This window comes from Tetrahymena thermophila (assembly GCF_000189635.1).
Source record: "Tetrahymena thermophila SB210 genomic scaffold scf_8254631, whole genome shotgun sequence".
Taxonomy (NCBI): Eukaryota; Ciliophora; class Oligohymenophorea; order Hymenostomatida; family Tetrahymenidae; genus Tetrahymena; species Tetrahymena thermophila.
In genome coordinates this window covers 24,581-37,800 of record NW_002476400.1, presented here as the reverse complement: position 1 = coordinate 37,800, position 13,220 = coordinate 24,581, and the positions used below count along the sequence as shown (strand labels likewise).

The following is a 13,220-nucleotide window of genomic DNA, read 5'->3' as shown; positions in this document are numbered from 1 at the left end:
ATCTACTGCTAATTTCAACTATTCAATACTATTACATAGTAATAAATTAATTAATGTATTAACAGCTATAAAACAGAATTAAAATTTATTTTTTGAAAAATTAAAAAATTAAAAATCTATTTTAAATAAATTAATAGTATTTTTTTAAAGAATAATCTTTTTAATAAATTTGATAAATACAAGAATACAAATTTATAAATATAAAATAAAATATTTATTTTGTTTTAATTCTAAAAAGTAAAAAAAGTAGAATTACTTGTTTGATTAATTCACTTTTAAAAGTTTGTAAGAAGGGTATTTTATTTTGAAATATATTTTGAGATGTTTCTAATAAATAATTTTTCATTATTGTTATCAATCAATATCTATCTACTGGATATTCTTAACCTTAAAAATTTCCACAAAAGTATGGGAGATTACTTTTTTTTAGCATTAATATTATTCTTCCTAATTTTACTTACAATTTTTTTAATTTTTAATTTAACATCATCTATAATTGCCCAATAGATTAATCCGATAGCACATGATATATTCAAAGTTGAAAATGAAATAAAAATTCTATCTTGATTCTAAAATTAGTTCAAATTTTCAATCATTCCAAAATTAATAGTTATTAAAATAGAAATAAAAATGTCTAAGTAATTAAACTAGAGTCTAGTGTAAGGTTTAACTATTATATAATTTAAGAATAAAATTTTATATTTAAATTAAAATTATTTTACAGTATAATTGTGTTAGAGTGTATGACAAATACAATGAGCATAATACTGAGCCTTTTAAATATACATCGAAAAAGAAGTAATTATCTATTGCTATAATCAGTAGTCTTATCAATATTTAGTAAAAATACCACCAAAAATGCTTATAGAATTAGTTAAATATGCTTGAAATTTTCCTGGAATTCGTTTTATTTTGATTTTCTCTAATAATGTAGAGAAAAACTAAAAAAATAAAGAGCAGTTAAATACAAAGACAAGGTATTAGCATTTTTTTAACAAAAGATAAATGGACTTCATCACATTTAATGCTAGGATGTTAGTTTATATAAAATTAGTCATCTACTTTCACACAAAATATCTTTTTTAAAATTAATTTTAATTAAAAAATAAAATTAATTAATTAATTACCATTCCTAAAGTTGAATCTATTGTATGAGTAAATAAATGAATGATGAAATATATTAGTACTGAGGTATGAACTAAAAGGTCCTTGTTTTTTAAAATTCTAAAGCAAATCAATGTAAACAAGCAAATTAAAAAGTTAAATATCAACAGAATGACTATTCTAAAATATAGGTAAATATACTAATTATCTTAAAACCAAATAATCTATGATAAAACACAGTCAAGTAGTTTTAGGAAGATTTCAGATGGATTTCCAAAACCTAGAAAAATCTGCTTTAAATATATTGGCAAGTAATTCATATTTTTTGCACACAATGATAGTTGAGTAAAATAATTAAGTAAAATGCTAGAAATTACAAAAAATCTTTAATCATATTTAAAATATATTTTCAAAACTTGAAATACTTTTTATATCTTTAAATAATCCATTAGCATAAAAATAGACTTTGCAATTTTAGCTAGCAAAGCTATACTAAGCAGAAGTACTATGATATCAATGATTAAGCTAGCATTGAATTATCCACATCTAGTTGTTTATATATATTTATTAACAAATTAATTTTTAGAAACTTTAATTATTTTACTTTAAACAAGTGTAAGTAGCAACTTGATAATACCTTTCATTCCAATATTTTCCATATAAATCACAATCCATGCACAACGCTCCAATATTTCCTTTATTGTTAAAAGTTAATTTTTAGAATTTAATTTATAGTTAAAACTAATACCTTCTTTACAATAACGATTTTCGTCCTAAAACTTTTCTGTTATTTCTACTCTATCAATATCTCCTACACACTAAAAATATCCATAACGCTCGATGTAATTATAGCTATTATTCTTTGATCTCCACAATCCCCTAGGTAAATAAATGCTTGTCTTTTAACATAAAAAATCATCTGGACATTTATAACATTTATCACCATCATTTAAATTATACATAAATTAAGGACAGGGATTACATAGATCCTTTTTTATAATATCATTAAAATAAGTTGTACCTACAGGGCATTTTTTAGCCATATTTATTTCTATCTCAAAAGAGATATTAGTTTCAATTTTAGTTAATTCGCCATCTAATTTGTAAATAGGAGACTTTGCATACTCAGAAGATATTTATAATATTATTTGTTTTCCAAGCCTTCCAAAAACATTTATTTTATCTTTTATTTCAAATACACCACTCTTTTATGATATTTAATACTAATCAATATAGTAATCTTTTCCTTCCAAAACTTAAACATTTAATTTAATTTCTTCATTCAGAGTTGTTATAGGCTAATCTTCATTATTAACTAATTACAGAACTATGTCATCCTATTTATCAATTAAGAGAATTAAATTTTATCTAAGTAAAAAATAAATATTTTTTCAAAATTGATAAGAAAATATTAAATAATTAATTACTAATTTATACATTAGTTTATAATATGCTTTTTATCTCATCAAAATATTGTTTTCATTATTTTATAATGAGGATATTATAAAAAATTTAAATGTGTTTTTTTACCTTAAATTTTCCACTCAAATGCTTATCTATTGACAAAGAGTTTCTGTAAGTTTATTTGCCCTTGATTCCTAAAAATTGAACAGCAAATTAGATTAGGTTATTATTGTATAGTTATGCTTCGTTTTAAGAGAGTTTATTATCAAAATGCTAGTGTAATGGCAGATTCTACATCTGATAAAAGCTGCTTCCAATTCTGGCTTTATTTCTTTAAAAGGTATTTTTTATTAAGTGGATTTTTTAGAATTGATCAAATTTATCATTAAGGTCAGATACTATTGCCCCTCCAAATTAATTTGCATTATTTTCTTAGAATTTGCTTTTTATTATGTATAAAAAAGTATTTGATGCTATGATTGATCCTCCGTTATTCAATGAAGTATTATTGATAAATGTAGAATTATAAATTGTTTAATTTTAATTTGATTTTCTAATTAAATATTCTTCTTAATAAGAATTAAAATGTAAAAATCTAAGTTTATTTATCATTATTTCATCTTTTATATATTTTGAAATTGAAAGAGCTCCTCCATTTAGAGCAGTATTCAATTTAAAAGTACTATCAGCTATTAAAGTGTGATTAGAAATTACCTGCAAATTTCCTTAAGCACATTTACTGCATGTATTATTTATGTAAATAATTTACTCCAGTTTAATCGAATTTGCTTAAATTATTATCAATGAGTTTGATATAAATTGATTTGGATTATAAATAAATTATTAATTATCAAAAAATTAATCTTATGACAAACTTAAGTTTTCTATATTAGTCAATTTAAGTAAGTAATTTTATACTTTAAAATTACTTATTTTATTTTAAGCAAGTTGAAGATAATTTATCGAATCAAAGATAATTAAACTTTAAAAGATAAATGAATTTTCGTTTTCTTTAGAATTTAGCTATATACTTGATGCTTCAACTATAAATGTGTTTTAGATTAAGTAAACCTGATTAAAACCTTACAAACGATAGAGACTTGGAGAAATGCTTAACGGTTTTACAAATTATTTAATTTTCTATATAAAATCTTAGATATACTTATGCGAATATAAATTATAAGTTTACTATATTTACACTATATTTGTAAGGTTTTTCTAAGAGGAATATAAGTTACTTCCATCTGATGAAAAGTTATTTGAAAAGTTTGATAAGAGCAAATTCAAATAAAATTTATTATAACTTGAAGACACATACAAAGCTCCTCCTTTGCTAAAAGCAAAATTATTTGAAAAGATACACTAAATAAATCTAAAGGTTGCACCTAAATTTTATTGTATTTAATTAATGTAAATAGCTCCTCCATTAGAGTTTTTAAGATCACTTAAAGAAAAACTCCAATTTTCTGTGAAGTTTGTTTAATAAATATAAATATTAGCTAGAGAAATAGCTTTTATGTATAGACCACCTCCTTAAAGCGAGAGTCCACCACTAAAACTACTGCTTAATATTTTTAAAGCTGAACATTGTATCATTGCTATACCTCCTAGAATACTATTACTACCACTCAAAAACTGTAATTTTTGTTGATTATTTGCAAGTATTGTAAAATTTGAATTCTGTATCTAAATTTAGCTTCCTTAGATATAAAGAAGATTATGGTTAGGATGATTCTAGGCATTCATTATTCTTGAATTTATTATTTCTAATTTCCCAATTACATTTTTCAAGTTAATTACAGTAGAAAAAAAGTTATCAATCTTTTTTAATATTAAAAAGTTTAAAATATATTTATTGGTTTTAAATTAAAATTTTACTTAAAAATTTATAGGTGGTTGAATTGTATTATAAGCTTATATAAAGTTCATTTTAGTATATCCTTGCATGATTGTGATTTAAGCAGCACTAAAAATTTGTATATTAAGCTTAATGCTTGCTTATTTTCTTAGCATGATCTAATTAAATATAATTGAGTTGAAAGTTGCCTAAAATTGATTTGGGTCAAATTAATTAGTAATTAATTAATTGACAATAATTAATATCTCATCAGCAATAATTTAATTAAACGTTACACTTTTCATTTATAGTTATTATATCAGGTCTTAAATATTTATCAAATTAAGTGATGTGCTTTGATTAATTTTATCTCCAAATAATATTGTTTGTATGGAAGCCTTATTCACTCCAAAAGCTTATATGATTGTTATAAGCTATGGTTCATTAATATTCCCATTACTTAATAATAATGAATTTGTCTATCTAACTTAAAAATAGTATATGTTGTAATTTTAGCTGTATTTGTTTTAAGATATGTTAAAATTGCTGATTATAACATCAGTTTTAAATTTACCACTTTAACTAAACAATAACTATTCAAATGAATTAAAAGTATTATTAAACACTAAAATTTAGTCTAGGCTAATAATTATTTAATCTTAGAAATCAAGTATGGGAGAAAATTAAATAAATTATGCTTTTTCAAAATAATTTGATTAAATTATTATATTTTATGCTTTTATTGTGTTTACTTAGAACAACTGCATCTTCACTTTTTAATATTAATTTTGTTAGCAATTTGAACTAGTAAAAGTAAAGTTTAAGAGAGAAAAATACATAAATCTCTCTCCCTATAGTATTTAAGAATAGCTCAAAAACGTAGAATTTTAGAACAGCATGTTTGTAACATTTGATATACTTGTAATTTCTTAGCCTTAATAATAGCTTGCAAATACATATGATTGATATTTGAGTGATCCATGCATAAATTTAAAATCTTAAATTTCTAAATCGCTAGGGCTACTGACTGAAACAAACTTAGATTTTTGAGAAAAATCTGAATATAAAATAGACAAGTTTATCAATTAATAAGTTATAAATGTAGGATAAAAGTCTGAATGAACGTTTATGAGAGTCTATTAATAAAAGCTGCAGTTATTAAATAAAGTGTTATTCATGATAAACGTCCCATTAAAATTATCAAAATAAGTTTAAAGTTAGTTTGAATATTAGCGTTAACACAAGAATGTTGTGTTCTAAAATTCTATATTATTTATATGTTCTTCATATATTTTGAAACCGAAATTATTGTTTAAATTTTTTGGTTTGACATTCATATTTTAAATCTTAAAAGAGCTAAAACCTTTAAAAGTAGCTATGTCATTTTATAGCATTACATAATCTGTTAAACTGTTTGTTTAGTTTGCATTCAAAGTGATAGAAAGAGTCTAAATTGAAGGAATCTTATTTTTAATATTAGTGTTGATATTTAAATCAAAATCCTAATTGCAAACTCTTGATTTATCAATGAAATTTATGGTAAAATCAATTTCTCTTAATTGAAGTTCATTGTAGTAAACTAATGATATATCGAATTCAGGATCATTTATTATAAGTTTATCAAGATTTATTTCTTTTATTCTATATAAATTAAGTGGTTCTTCAAGCGTGCCTTTACCTAAAGGTTGGCTGGCTGTCCCACATTCAACAAAGATCTCAGTTTTTTTCTTAAAAAAGCACCCATTATCATTTTTTAAGCAATAAATGCATCTCTTTCTTGCTTTGTCATATCTGATTTCATATTTTTACATATCTCCGTAATTACTTGGTAATTATTGTTTACATGAATAACATTTTACTTAATACAAACTTAAAGGATCCAAAACCAAATCTAAATTATTATCTTCACAAGTTTCACATCTATTAATAAATATAAATTATTTAAAAATCTAAATTAAAAAAAGAAAAATTTATTAATCTCTCTCCAATAATTACTAAAAAAATTTTATTTTTAAATGATTTCAAATTAAAAAATATTTAGTTTATAAAAATAATTTAAAAAAATATTTTTATAACAAAATTAGTTAACTTAAATGATTATATTAGATTTATCTACAAAAAATAATAAAATCTAAAATATTATTTTAAGGAAATTAAATAAATTAAAAAATTACAGAAGTGGACAAATTTAGCAGTTTTTTTATAAGGAGTCAAATGTGACCATTTATTAGAAATTGATTAGAAAGTTGGTTCCGTAATGAAGTTTAGATATATAACCTTAAATAGGAGCTATGAGATTGAAAAGTTTTGTGTAATTGCAGGATATACATAAAGGACTATCTCTATAATTAATACAATTTTGGCAATATTTACCACATTAAGGTTTGTAACAATGTTATTGCGTATAATCAAGAAAATAACCAAATTTACAATCTGAGCACTTCATTTTTATCATAAAAACATTTTAATAATTCAGCCTTTAATATAAAGTAAAATTGATTGTGGTTTAAGGTGTATTGATTATGTATGTAGTAAAATTGACTCTTTAAAAGTTAATATATCCTTCTTCATAGCAGGTTTAACAAGTTTCAGGACAAGGTATACATCCAAGAATACTTGGAATATATCCTTAAGAACAAACTTTGCATTAATATGTATTGGCAGAGACAAAGCACTCAAGACATTTATATATCTTTATTTTTAGCATTAATAAGATTCACTTAAAATAATTAAATATTTACTTATTTTTTGCATTCAGTATTGAAATCACATGACAGACTACCTCCATAATAAACAGTTGGAGATCCATTTATACAAGTATTTAATGTAGTTATTTAATAATAAGAATTTTTATATTTACAATTATAAACATAATCTAAAGTTTTTTGAATAATAAAAAAATAATAATTAATAAAGATAATCAAAACTAAAATTTTTAAATATTTTAGTTTTTTAATAGAGAAAACTCTAAATTATAATAAATTAATATCATGGGTATTTGGATGGTAAGATAATAATTTGATATATTTGATTTTCAAAAATTTTATAAAAGTATAAAAAGGTTTTTAGTATTTAACCAACAATTTAAAATTAATACCCTGCTCATTTTTAATTGCTAAAAACTTAATAATCAAAATTGCTTTCTTATAACTAAGGTTAGTAATTATAAAAAGAAAAAATAATAACTTAACTAAATTAGTATTTATATGATTTAGAAGTTTTTAAAGTTTTTATATTACTTCAGAACTTTGCAATTAAAAAAGGTTTATTTTAATTAAATAAAAACCAATATTATCTACCAATATTATGTTATTTTTATAATGAATGATAATTACAATTTTGTAAAATAATATTATGAATTACTTCTAGGAGGATAATAGTCAAAATTTATGCATGATTAACGATATAAGCATGAATTGTATTTGCATGTTAAGCAATTAAGTGTTTATGAAGTTGAAGATAGATCAAGGAAGGTCCTTAAAGATAAACCAGTTTTTGAATCATTTAAATCTTAATCTAAGCAATAACTTAATTAGTAGATCTAATAGCAATCTTTTCCTAAAAATATAAATGAATTAATATATTATTCAAGATATGATTAAAAATTACTATTTGAAGACAATGTATAACCTGGTTTGCATTTTACACATTTTAAAAATTAGTATACTTAGTTTCTAAAATTTTATTTTCTATAATTTACTAAGTCTCCTAAAAATTCTTATATTTTTTTTAAAGTTTCTTAAAATTTGTTTGTTGAAAAAATTATAAATATACCATAAGCACACTCAAGACAATATAAACCACATTAATCGCACTAATTAAAACTCGGACTAACAGTGTAATAGGTATTGCATTAGATGCATGCAAATATAGATTTAGAAAAATCATAAATTCCTTAATCTAAATCATCTTTCGGTATATCATCTTTTAGGATAGGTTACAAGTTTTAATTGAATATGGCTCTTCCACATTTTTAGCAGTTTAAAGGGCACTTTTAGCATATACCATTTTAGTCAGAGTAATAATAATCAATGCATCTGTAGCAATATGGTTTTTTACTTGGAATTGAATCACACCTTATACAAAGATTGGAACCTAAGATAAAAGTTTAACTATTTGTAATCTTGCACATATTAATTCAATCTAAATATATATTATTTACATGCAAAAGGAGAAACTTGTCTTTTTTGTATCATGAGGTTAGCAAGCTATCTATTGGCTTAACTTGGATCTAAATTTTGAGAATTTCCACTTTGAATACTGTAATACAATAATTTAGAATAATTATTCGAAAATCTTTTAATTCCTGCAATTTATACTACCACCTTAGCACAATTCTTATTTTTCCAAGCATTTAAATTCCTATATAGATATTTTTATCATTTTAATTCATTTATCTTAAAATTCAAAATTAAATAAATACCAGTCTTCATCTTGGATGTTACATTCTACACATTTATAAAATTAAGTGCCATATTAACTTAAAATTGGATCTTAACTAATGTTGCTGTATATATTTGTATCACATTTAATACAAAATTAATTTTAATTCTATTTATCTTAATACAAGAAATAATCCTCTTTACATTAAGTGCACATATTTAGATTATCACATTTTTAGCATCTATTTTAAATAAAATAAAAATTTTGGATTATTTATATATTGTAAAAATTTTTAAATAAACTTTAAAATGATATTTTTTAATTTAAATCTTTTATCTAAAATAATTATGCATATTTTTTTGTTGCAATAACTTGTTTTTTTTAAGTATTGAAAAAACACTACAGTAAATAAAATTAATTTAATTCACCAATAATTAATTAATAAATGAAATTAATTACCCTTCAGGACATTATTAGTTTGAAATTGAGCAATCATTTTTTGGGTAACAATCTTCAGATACATATTAAATATCTAAATTAAAGTAAGGGTAATTTTTATTGTTTTATTTTTAATAGCAAATTCCATCTCCTGGATTATAATAATATTTTGGACAGAATAGACAATTTTTTGTTTTTTGTGCTTCAGCTATAGGTAAACAAACATAATTTTTATCAATGCATAGATTTTCTTAATATTTATTAACCGAGTTGATATCTTACAATATGCATTCTTCGTCATATCTAAACTAGTACAGACAGTTGGTTTAAGAGTATTATAAGTTATACATGTACTTATAATAAGTACATCTCTAAGTCCTTTTATTTAGGCAATAATATTTAGGACAAACTATGCAATATGGATAAGCTAATGACTAAAAATTAGAGCAAAATCCTAAATAATTAAATAAATTTTTTATTTAGAAAAACAAATAATTAAAATAAACCATTATTATCTTAACAGTATACTGCTCCTAAATTAACACATTTTTAAGTTTGTTAATTTAAACATTGCATGTAAGAGCAGCTTGAACATTTCTGTAGAGGGTCTTTAGAAAATATACAAGCCCCGTTTACATCAGAACAAACAATATCATTACTCAATACTTTGGAACAAAATTAAATTCCTTAACTATCTTTTCTCATACAGTATTATCCTTTGTAACAATATTCCTTTTTACAAATGTAAATATAGAAATCAATAAATTATATTTAGATGAATATTTTACAATTTTAAAATTATTAATAAGATTATTATTGTCATCTTCCTTAACACATTTTTGGGATTATTTGTACCTGCCTATGATAATTATTTAACTAATTATTTATAAATAAAAGTTGAAAGTTTTTTTACCTACTTAAGAACTAATTTTATAATCTATTAGAGCACAATATTAATCTTGAGTATCATCTGAAGTACTTTTCAAGCAAAAGCTAAGTTATTTAAATTAAACTAAATTTTTGGTTTGTAAAATCGAAATTTAAAAACCTTTAAAAACATTATATAGCACCAAAGACTCCATTTTCTCCTTCCTACAGACATTTACTTGTTTTATCTTCTCTCCCAGGATTTTAAATTGACAAAGGTAGACAAACTTAATTGAGTAAACAATAGCCTTCAGCACAATATAAAGATTAATCTGTGTATGCTGGTTAGCATTTTTAGTTAACATCTCTAGCAATCGGTAGATTAATACTTAAAGGTTGACACTAACCTTAATAATTGATACAATAAAAACCCTCAAAGCAGCTTATTGTGGAGGCTATCATTTTTATAAGTAAATATTATTACTTTCTATCATTCATTCATTTTATTTAAATCAAATAAGTGAATACTTACGTAAAAATAGATCTTAACATTTCCCTAAATTATTTTTTGCAGGAACCCTATTTCCTGGATATTAAGTGCTTTCTAATTGTAACGAATGGCATAAATATCTTTAATTTTTGGATCTTATTTTTTTAAATTAGATAAAAAATTTTTTAATTATATTTTTGTATATTCTTTAGTATTTAAATGCTGCTAAAATTACAATGTTGGTATTTTGAATATGCAATAATAAGGATCTCCACATTCATCAATACCTTTTGATTTAATTAATAATTATTATTTTTCATAAATCTTTATCTTAATTTAATTATTATATTTATAGTGTGCACAGTATTAATAAATAAATAATTTTGAAGTAAAGAAACTAAAGCGAATATTTATTTATTTGTTAATATTTACCAATTTTACTAATTTCAAACTAAGCTAGACATCTTTGAGATAAACTTTCTAATCCTACATATTACTTATCTTCCAGGTAAGTACCTATCTGAAAGCAATATCTTTAATTACTTTTAACTTAAATAATGCAGAAGCCGGTTGGGCAACTCTTTATTTTTTATCCCTTTTACTGAATACTTTAATAAGGGAGACAAGAGGTGGTAATTATTTCTTTGGCAAAATTAGGTAGGGATGTATCTTGAGACATATCAACACAAACACCATCCATTAAACATTATTTAGCCTTGCGGCATTTTTTTCTATATTTTATGATTAAAGTTAATATTATATCATCATGAAATTTATATTTACGAAGGAAAACTTGGCTGGCAATAGCCATCATCGTCTTAAGTAGAAGTTATCCCAGTATATGTCATTTTAGTACATTAGACATAATATATATCTTCACATACTTACTAACCACCACCACCACCTCCACTACCACCACCACCATCTTTTAAAATTCTCCTATTATGGCACTATTTTTCTACAGTTTACAATATACAAGAACCATCAGAGCATATTAATTTTTAATTTTAACTATCTAAGTTTAACATATTTAACATAATGAAACTAATTTTTTTAATTAAAAAAAAATACCTAAAGACTATTTAAGAATACGTACATCTTAAGAAATGCAGGTTCCTATTTGATTCTTTTCTTTCTTATAAATAGCACCCTAAATTTTATAAAAATACCTAATTAAATAGATTAATTGCAAACAGAAAAAATTACAAAAGTTTTTGGGTTTTCTATTGTCATCAATTCACAAGATTTCTGACCATTATCCTCTAAAATGCATGTAGATTTTTCTTCTGGGGAGTAAAAACACTCTATAAACTCAGTTTCTGAGTTAGTTGAGCATGAATTATCATTTTTTTTAGAAATATTTTCAAAATCATCCATTTAAACGCAAGAATATTTTGAAATACAAAATCTAATAAATAATTATTAAATAGTAGCAAAGTTTTTAAGAATAAAACTGAAAAAATTTACCCAAAAATGCACATTTCAATTAAATTATCATCATCAGAAAATACTTCGTTTTCTTTAGCACACAAATATTGTTAGGTTCTTCCGACGATGTTATTATTTAAATCTCCAACTTGTAGAATATGAGAAGACTCAAAAAGACAATAAGGGTTTTTCAAAAATACTAAATCTAAATATTTTTGAATAATTAAATAAGTTGACATAATTAAGATAGTAATTAAATACTTTTATTGATAATTAAATCTGCATATTTGTCTTTGAAGATGCATTCATTAGTTTGATTAATAAACGCAACACCAATTACATCATCTATAGACTCATAAGTAGTGCATTTGTTTATTTATGTGATTGAATTCTTTAGTAAGCAAACACTTTTATCACTAAAGCAAGACTAAATTTACCCTTCTTAATTAAGTTATGCACAATTTTAATTAATATCTCTTGCTGCATTTTAATTTGAATCCATAGGTATGCAAATGTCATTAGATAGACAATATCTAAGAATTATAGTATTTTAAACTCAAAAATAAATAAATAAAATAAAAAATACTAATATTTGCAGCTACATTTCATACTATTTGGCTTTTAATAAAATTCATCTAACGAAAAGTCATCTTTCAGACAATATTCAAATTTTAGATTGATTAAAACTAATAAATTTGATTTATTCAAAAGATATTAATTAATTTATTACTAGTAATTTAATTTATATTTACTTAGAGGAATGTCTATTTTCAATTGATCAGTAACATCTTGTTTTTCTATGCAAATCAAATTCATTTAAGCATCTTTATATATCCCTATATATTAATCCTAAATATCTTCAGTTATTTTTATGCACATTGTATTTTATTTATTTTTGCAGACATTACTTTTTCCATTTTTTTCTATATCAAAACATTTATTCACCTGTTTGACTATATCTCTATCAAATAAGCATTTTTAGCTATCAGAATCTATTCCTACAATATCAGAAGACAGCTATATGCACATATTTATAAATACTGAATAGCATTAATTTTCACCACATAGATCTGCTTTTGTTTAAATTATATAATGACTAAAAATGATTTATATTACAATAAAAATCCTCATTTTATATTAATAATAATTCTTTAATATTCTTTTTTTTTGTTTCAAATATTGATTATTTAATTAACTAACTAATTCTCATTAGATATAAAATCTGCCAATAATTAATCAAATAGGTTTAATCTTTTTGTTATTGATAAT

At 22.5% G+C, this 13,220-nt stretch overlaps 2 protein-coding genes across 2 annotated transcripts; both read right to left on the bottom strand. All coding sequences in view use genetic code 6, as the record gives it.

The window, feature by feature from the left end:
• Positions 1-588: 588 nt before the first annotated feature.
• TTHERM_001076861 (transmembrane protein, putative) lies at positions 589-1,424 on the bottom strand (the record flags this gene model as incomplete). Its single annotated transcript, XM_012797840.1, has 2 exons — positions 589-1,077; positions 1,128-1,424. 2 exons carry the CDS (start codon positions 1,422-1,424, stop codon positions 589-591), a joined length of 786 nt encoding a protein of 261 aa, XP_012653294.1.
• A 70-nt stretch (positions 1,425-1,494) lies between these two features.
• Positions 1,495-12,980, bottom strand: TTHERM_001076853 (hypothetical protein; the record flags this gene model as incomplete). Its single annotated transcript, XM_012797839.1, has 28 exons — positions 1,495-1,609; positions 1,709-1,799; positions 1,853-2,441; positions 2,635-4,329; positions 4,387-4,524; positions 5,302-6,265; positions 6,520-7,037; positions 7,087-7,220; positions 7,709-7,903; positions 7,955-8,062; positions 8,120-8,440; positions 8,508-8,707; positions 8,769-8,969; positions 9,188-9,620; positions 9,673-9,898; positions 9,955-10,025; positions 10,080-10,159; positions 10,215-10,488; positions 10,566-10,678; positions 10,759-10,810; positions 10,956-11,254; positions 11,307-11,538; positions 11,595-11,673; positions 11,730-11,931; positions 11,991-12,156; positions 12,213-12,484; positions 12,538-12,637; positions 12,704-12,980. The coding sequence occupies 28 exons, from the start codon at positions 12,978-12,980 to the stop codon at positions 1,495-1,497; spliced, it is 8,145 nt and encodes a 2,714-aa protein (XP_012653293.1).
• Between the last annotated feature and the right edge of the window lie 240 nt (positions 12,981-13,220).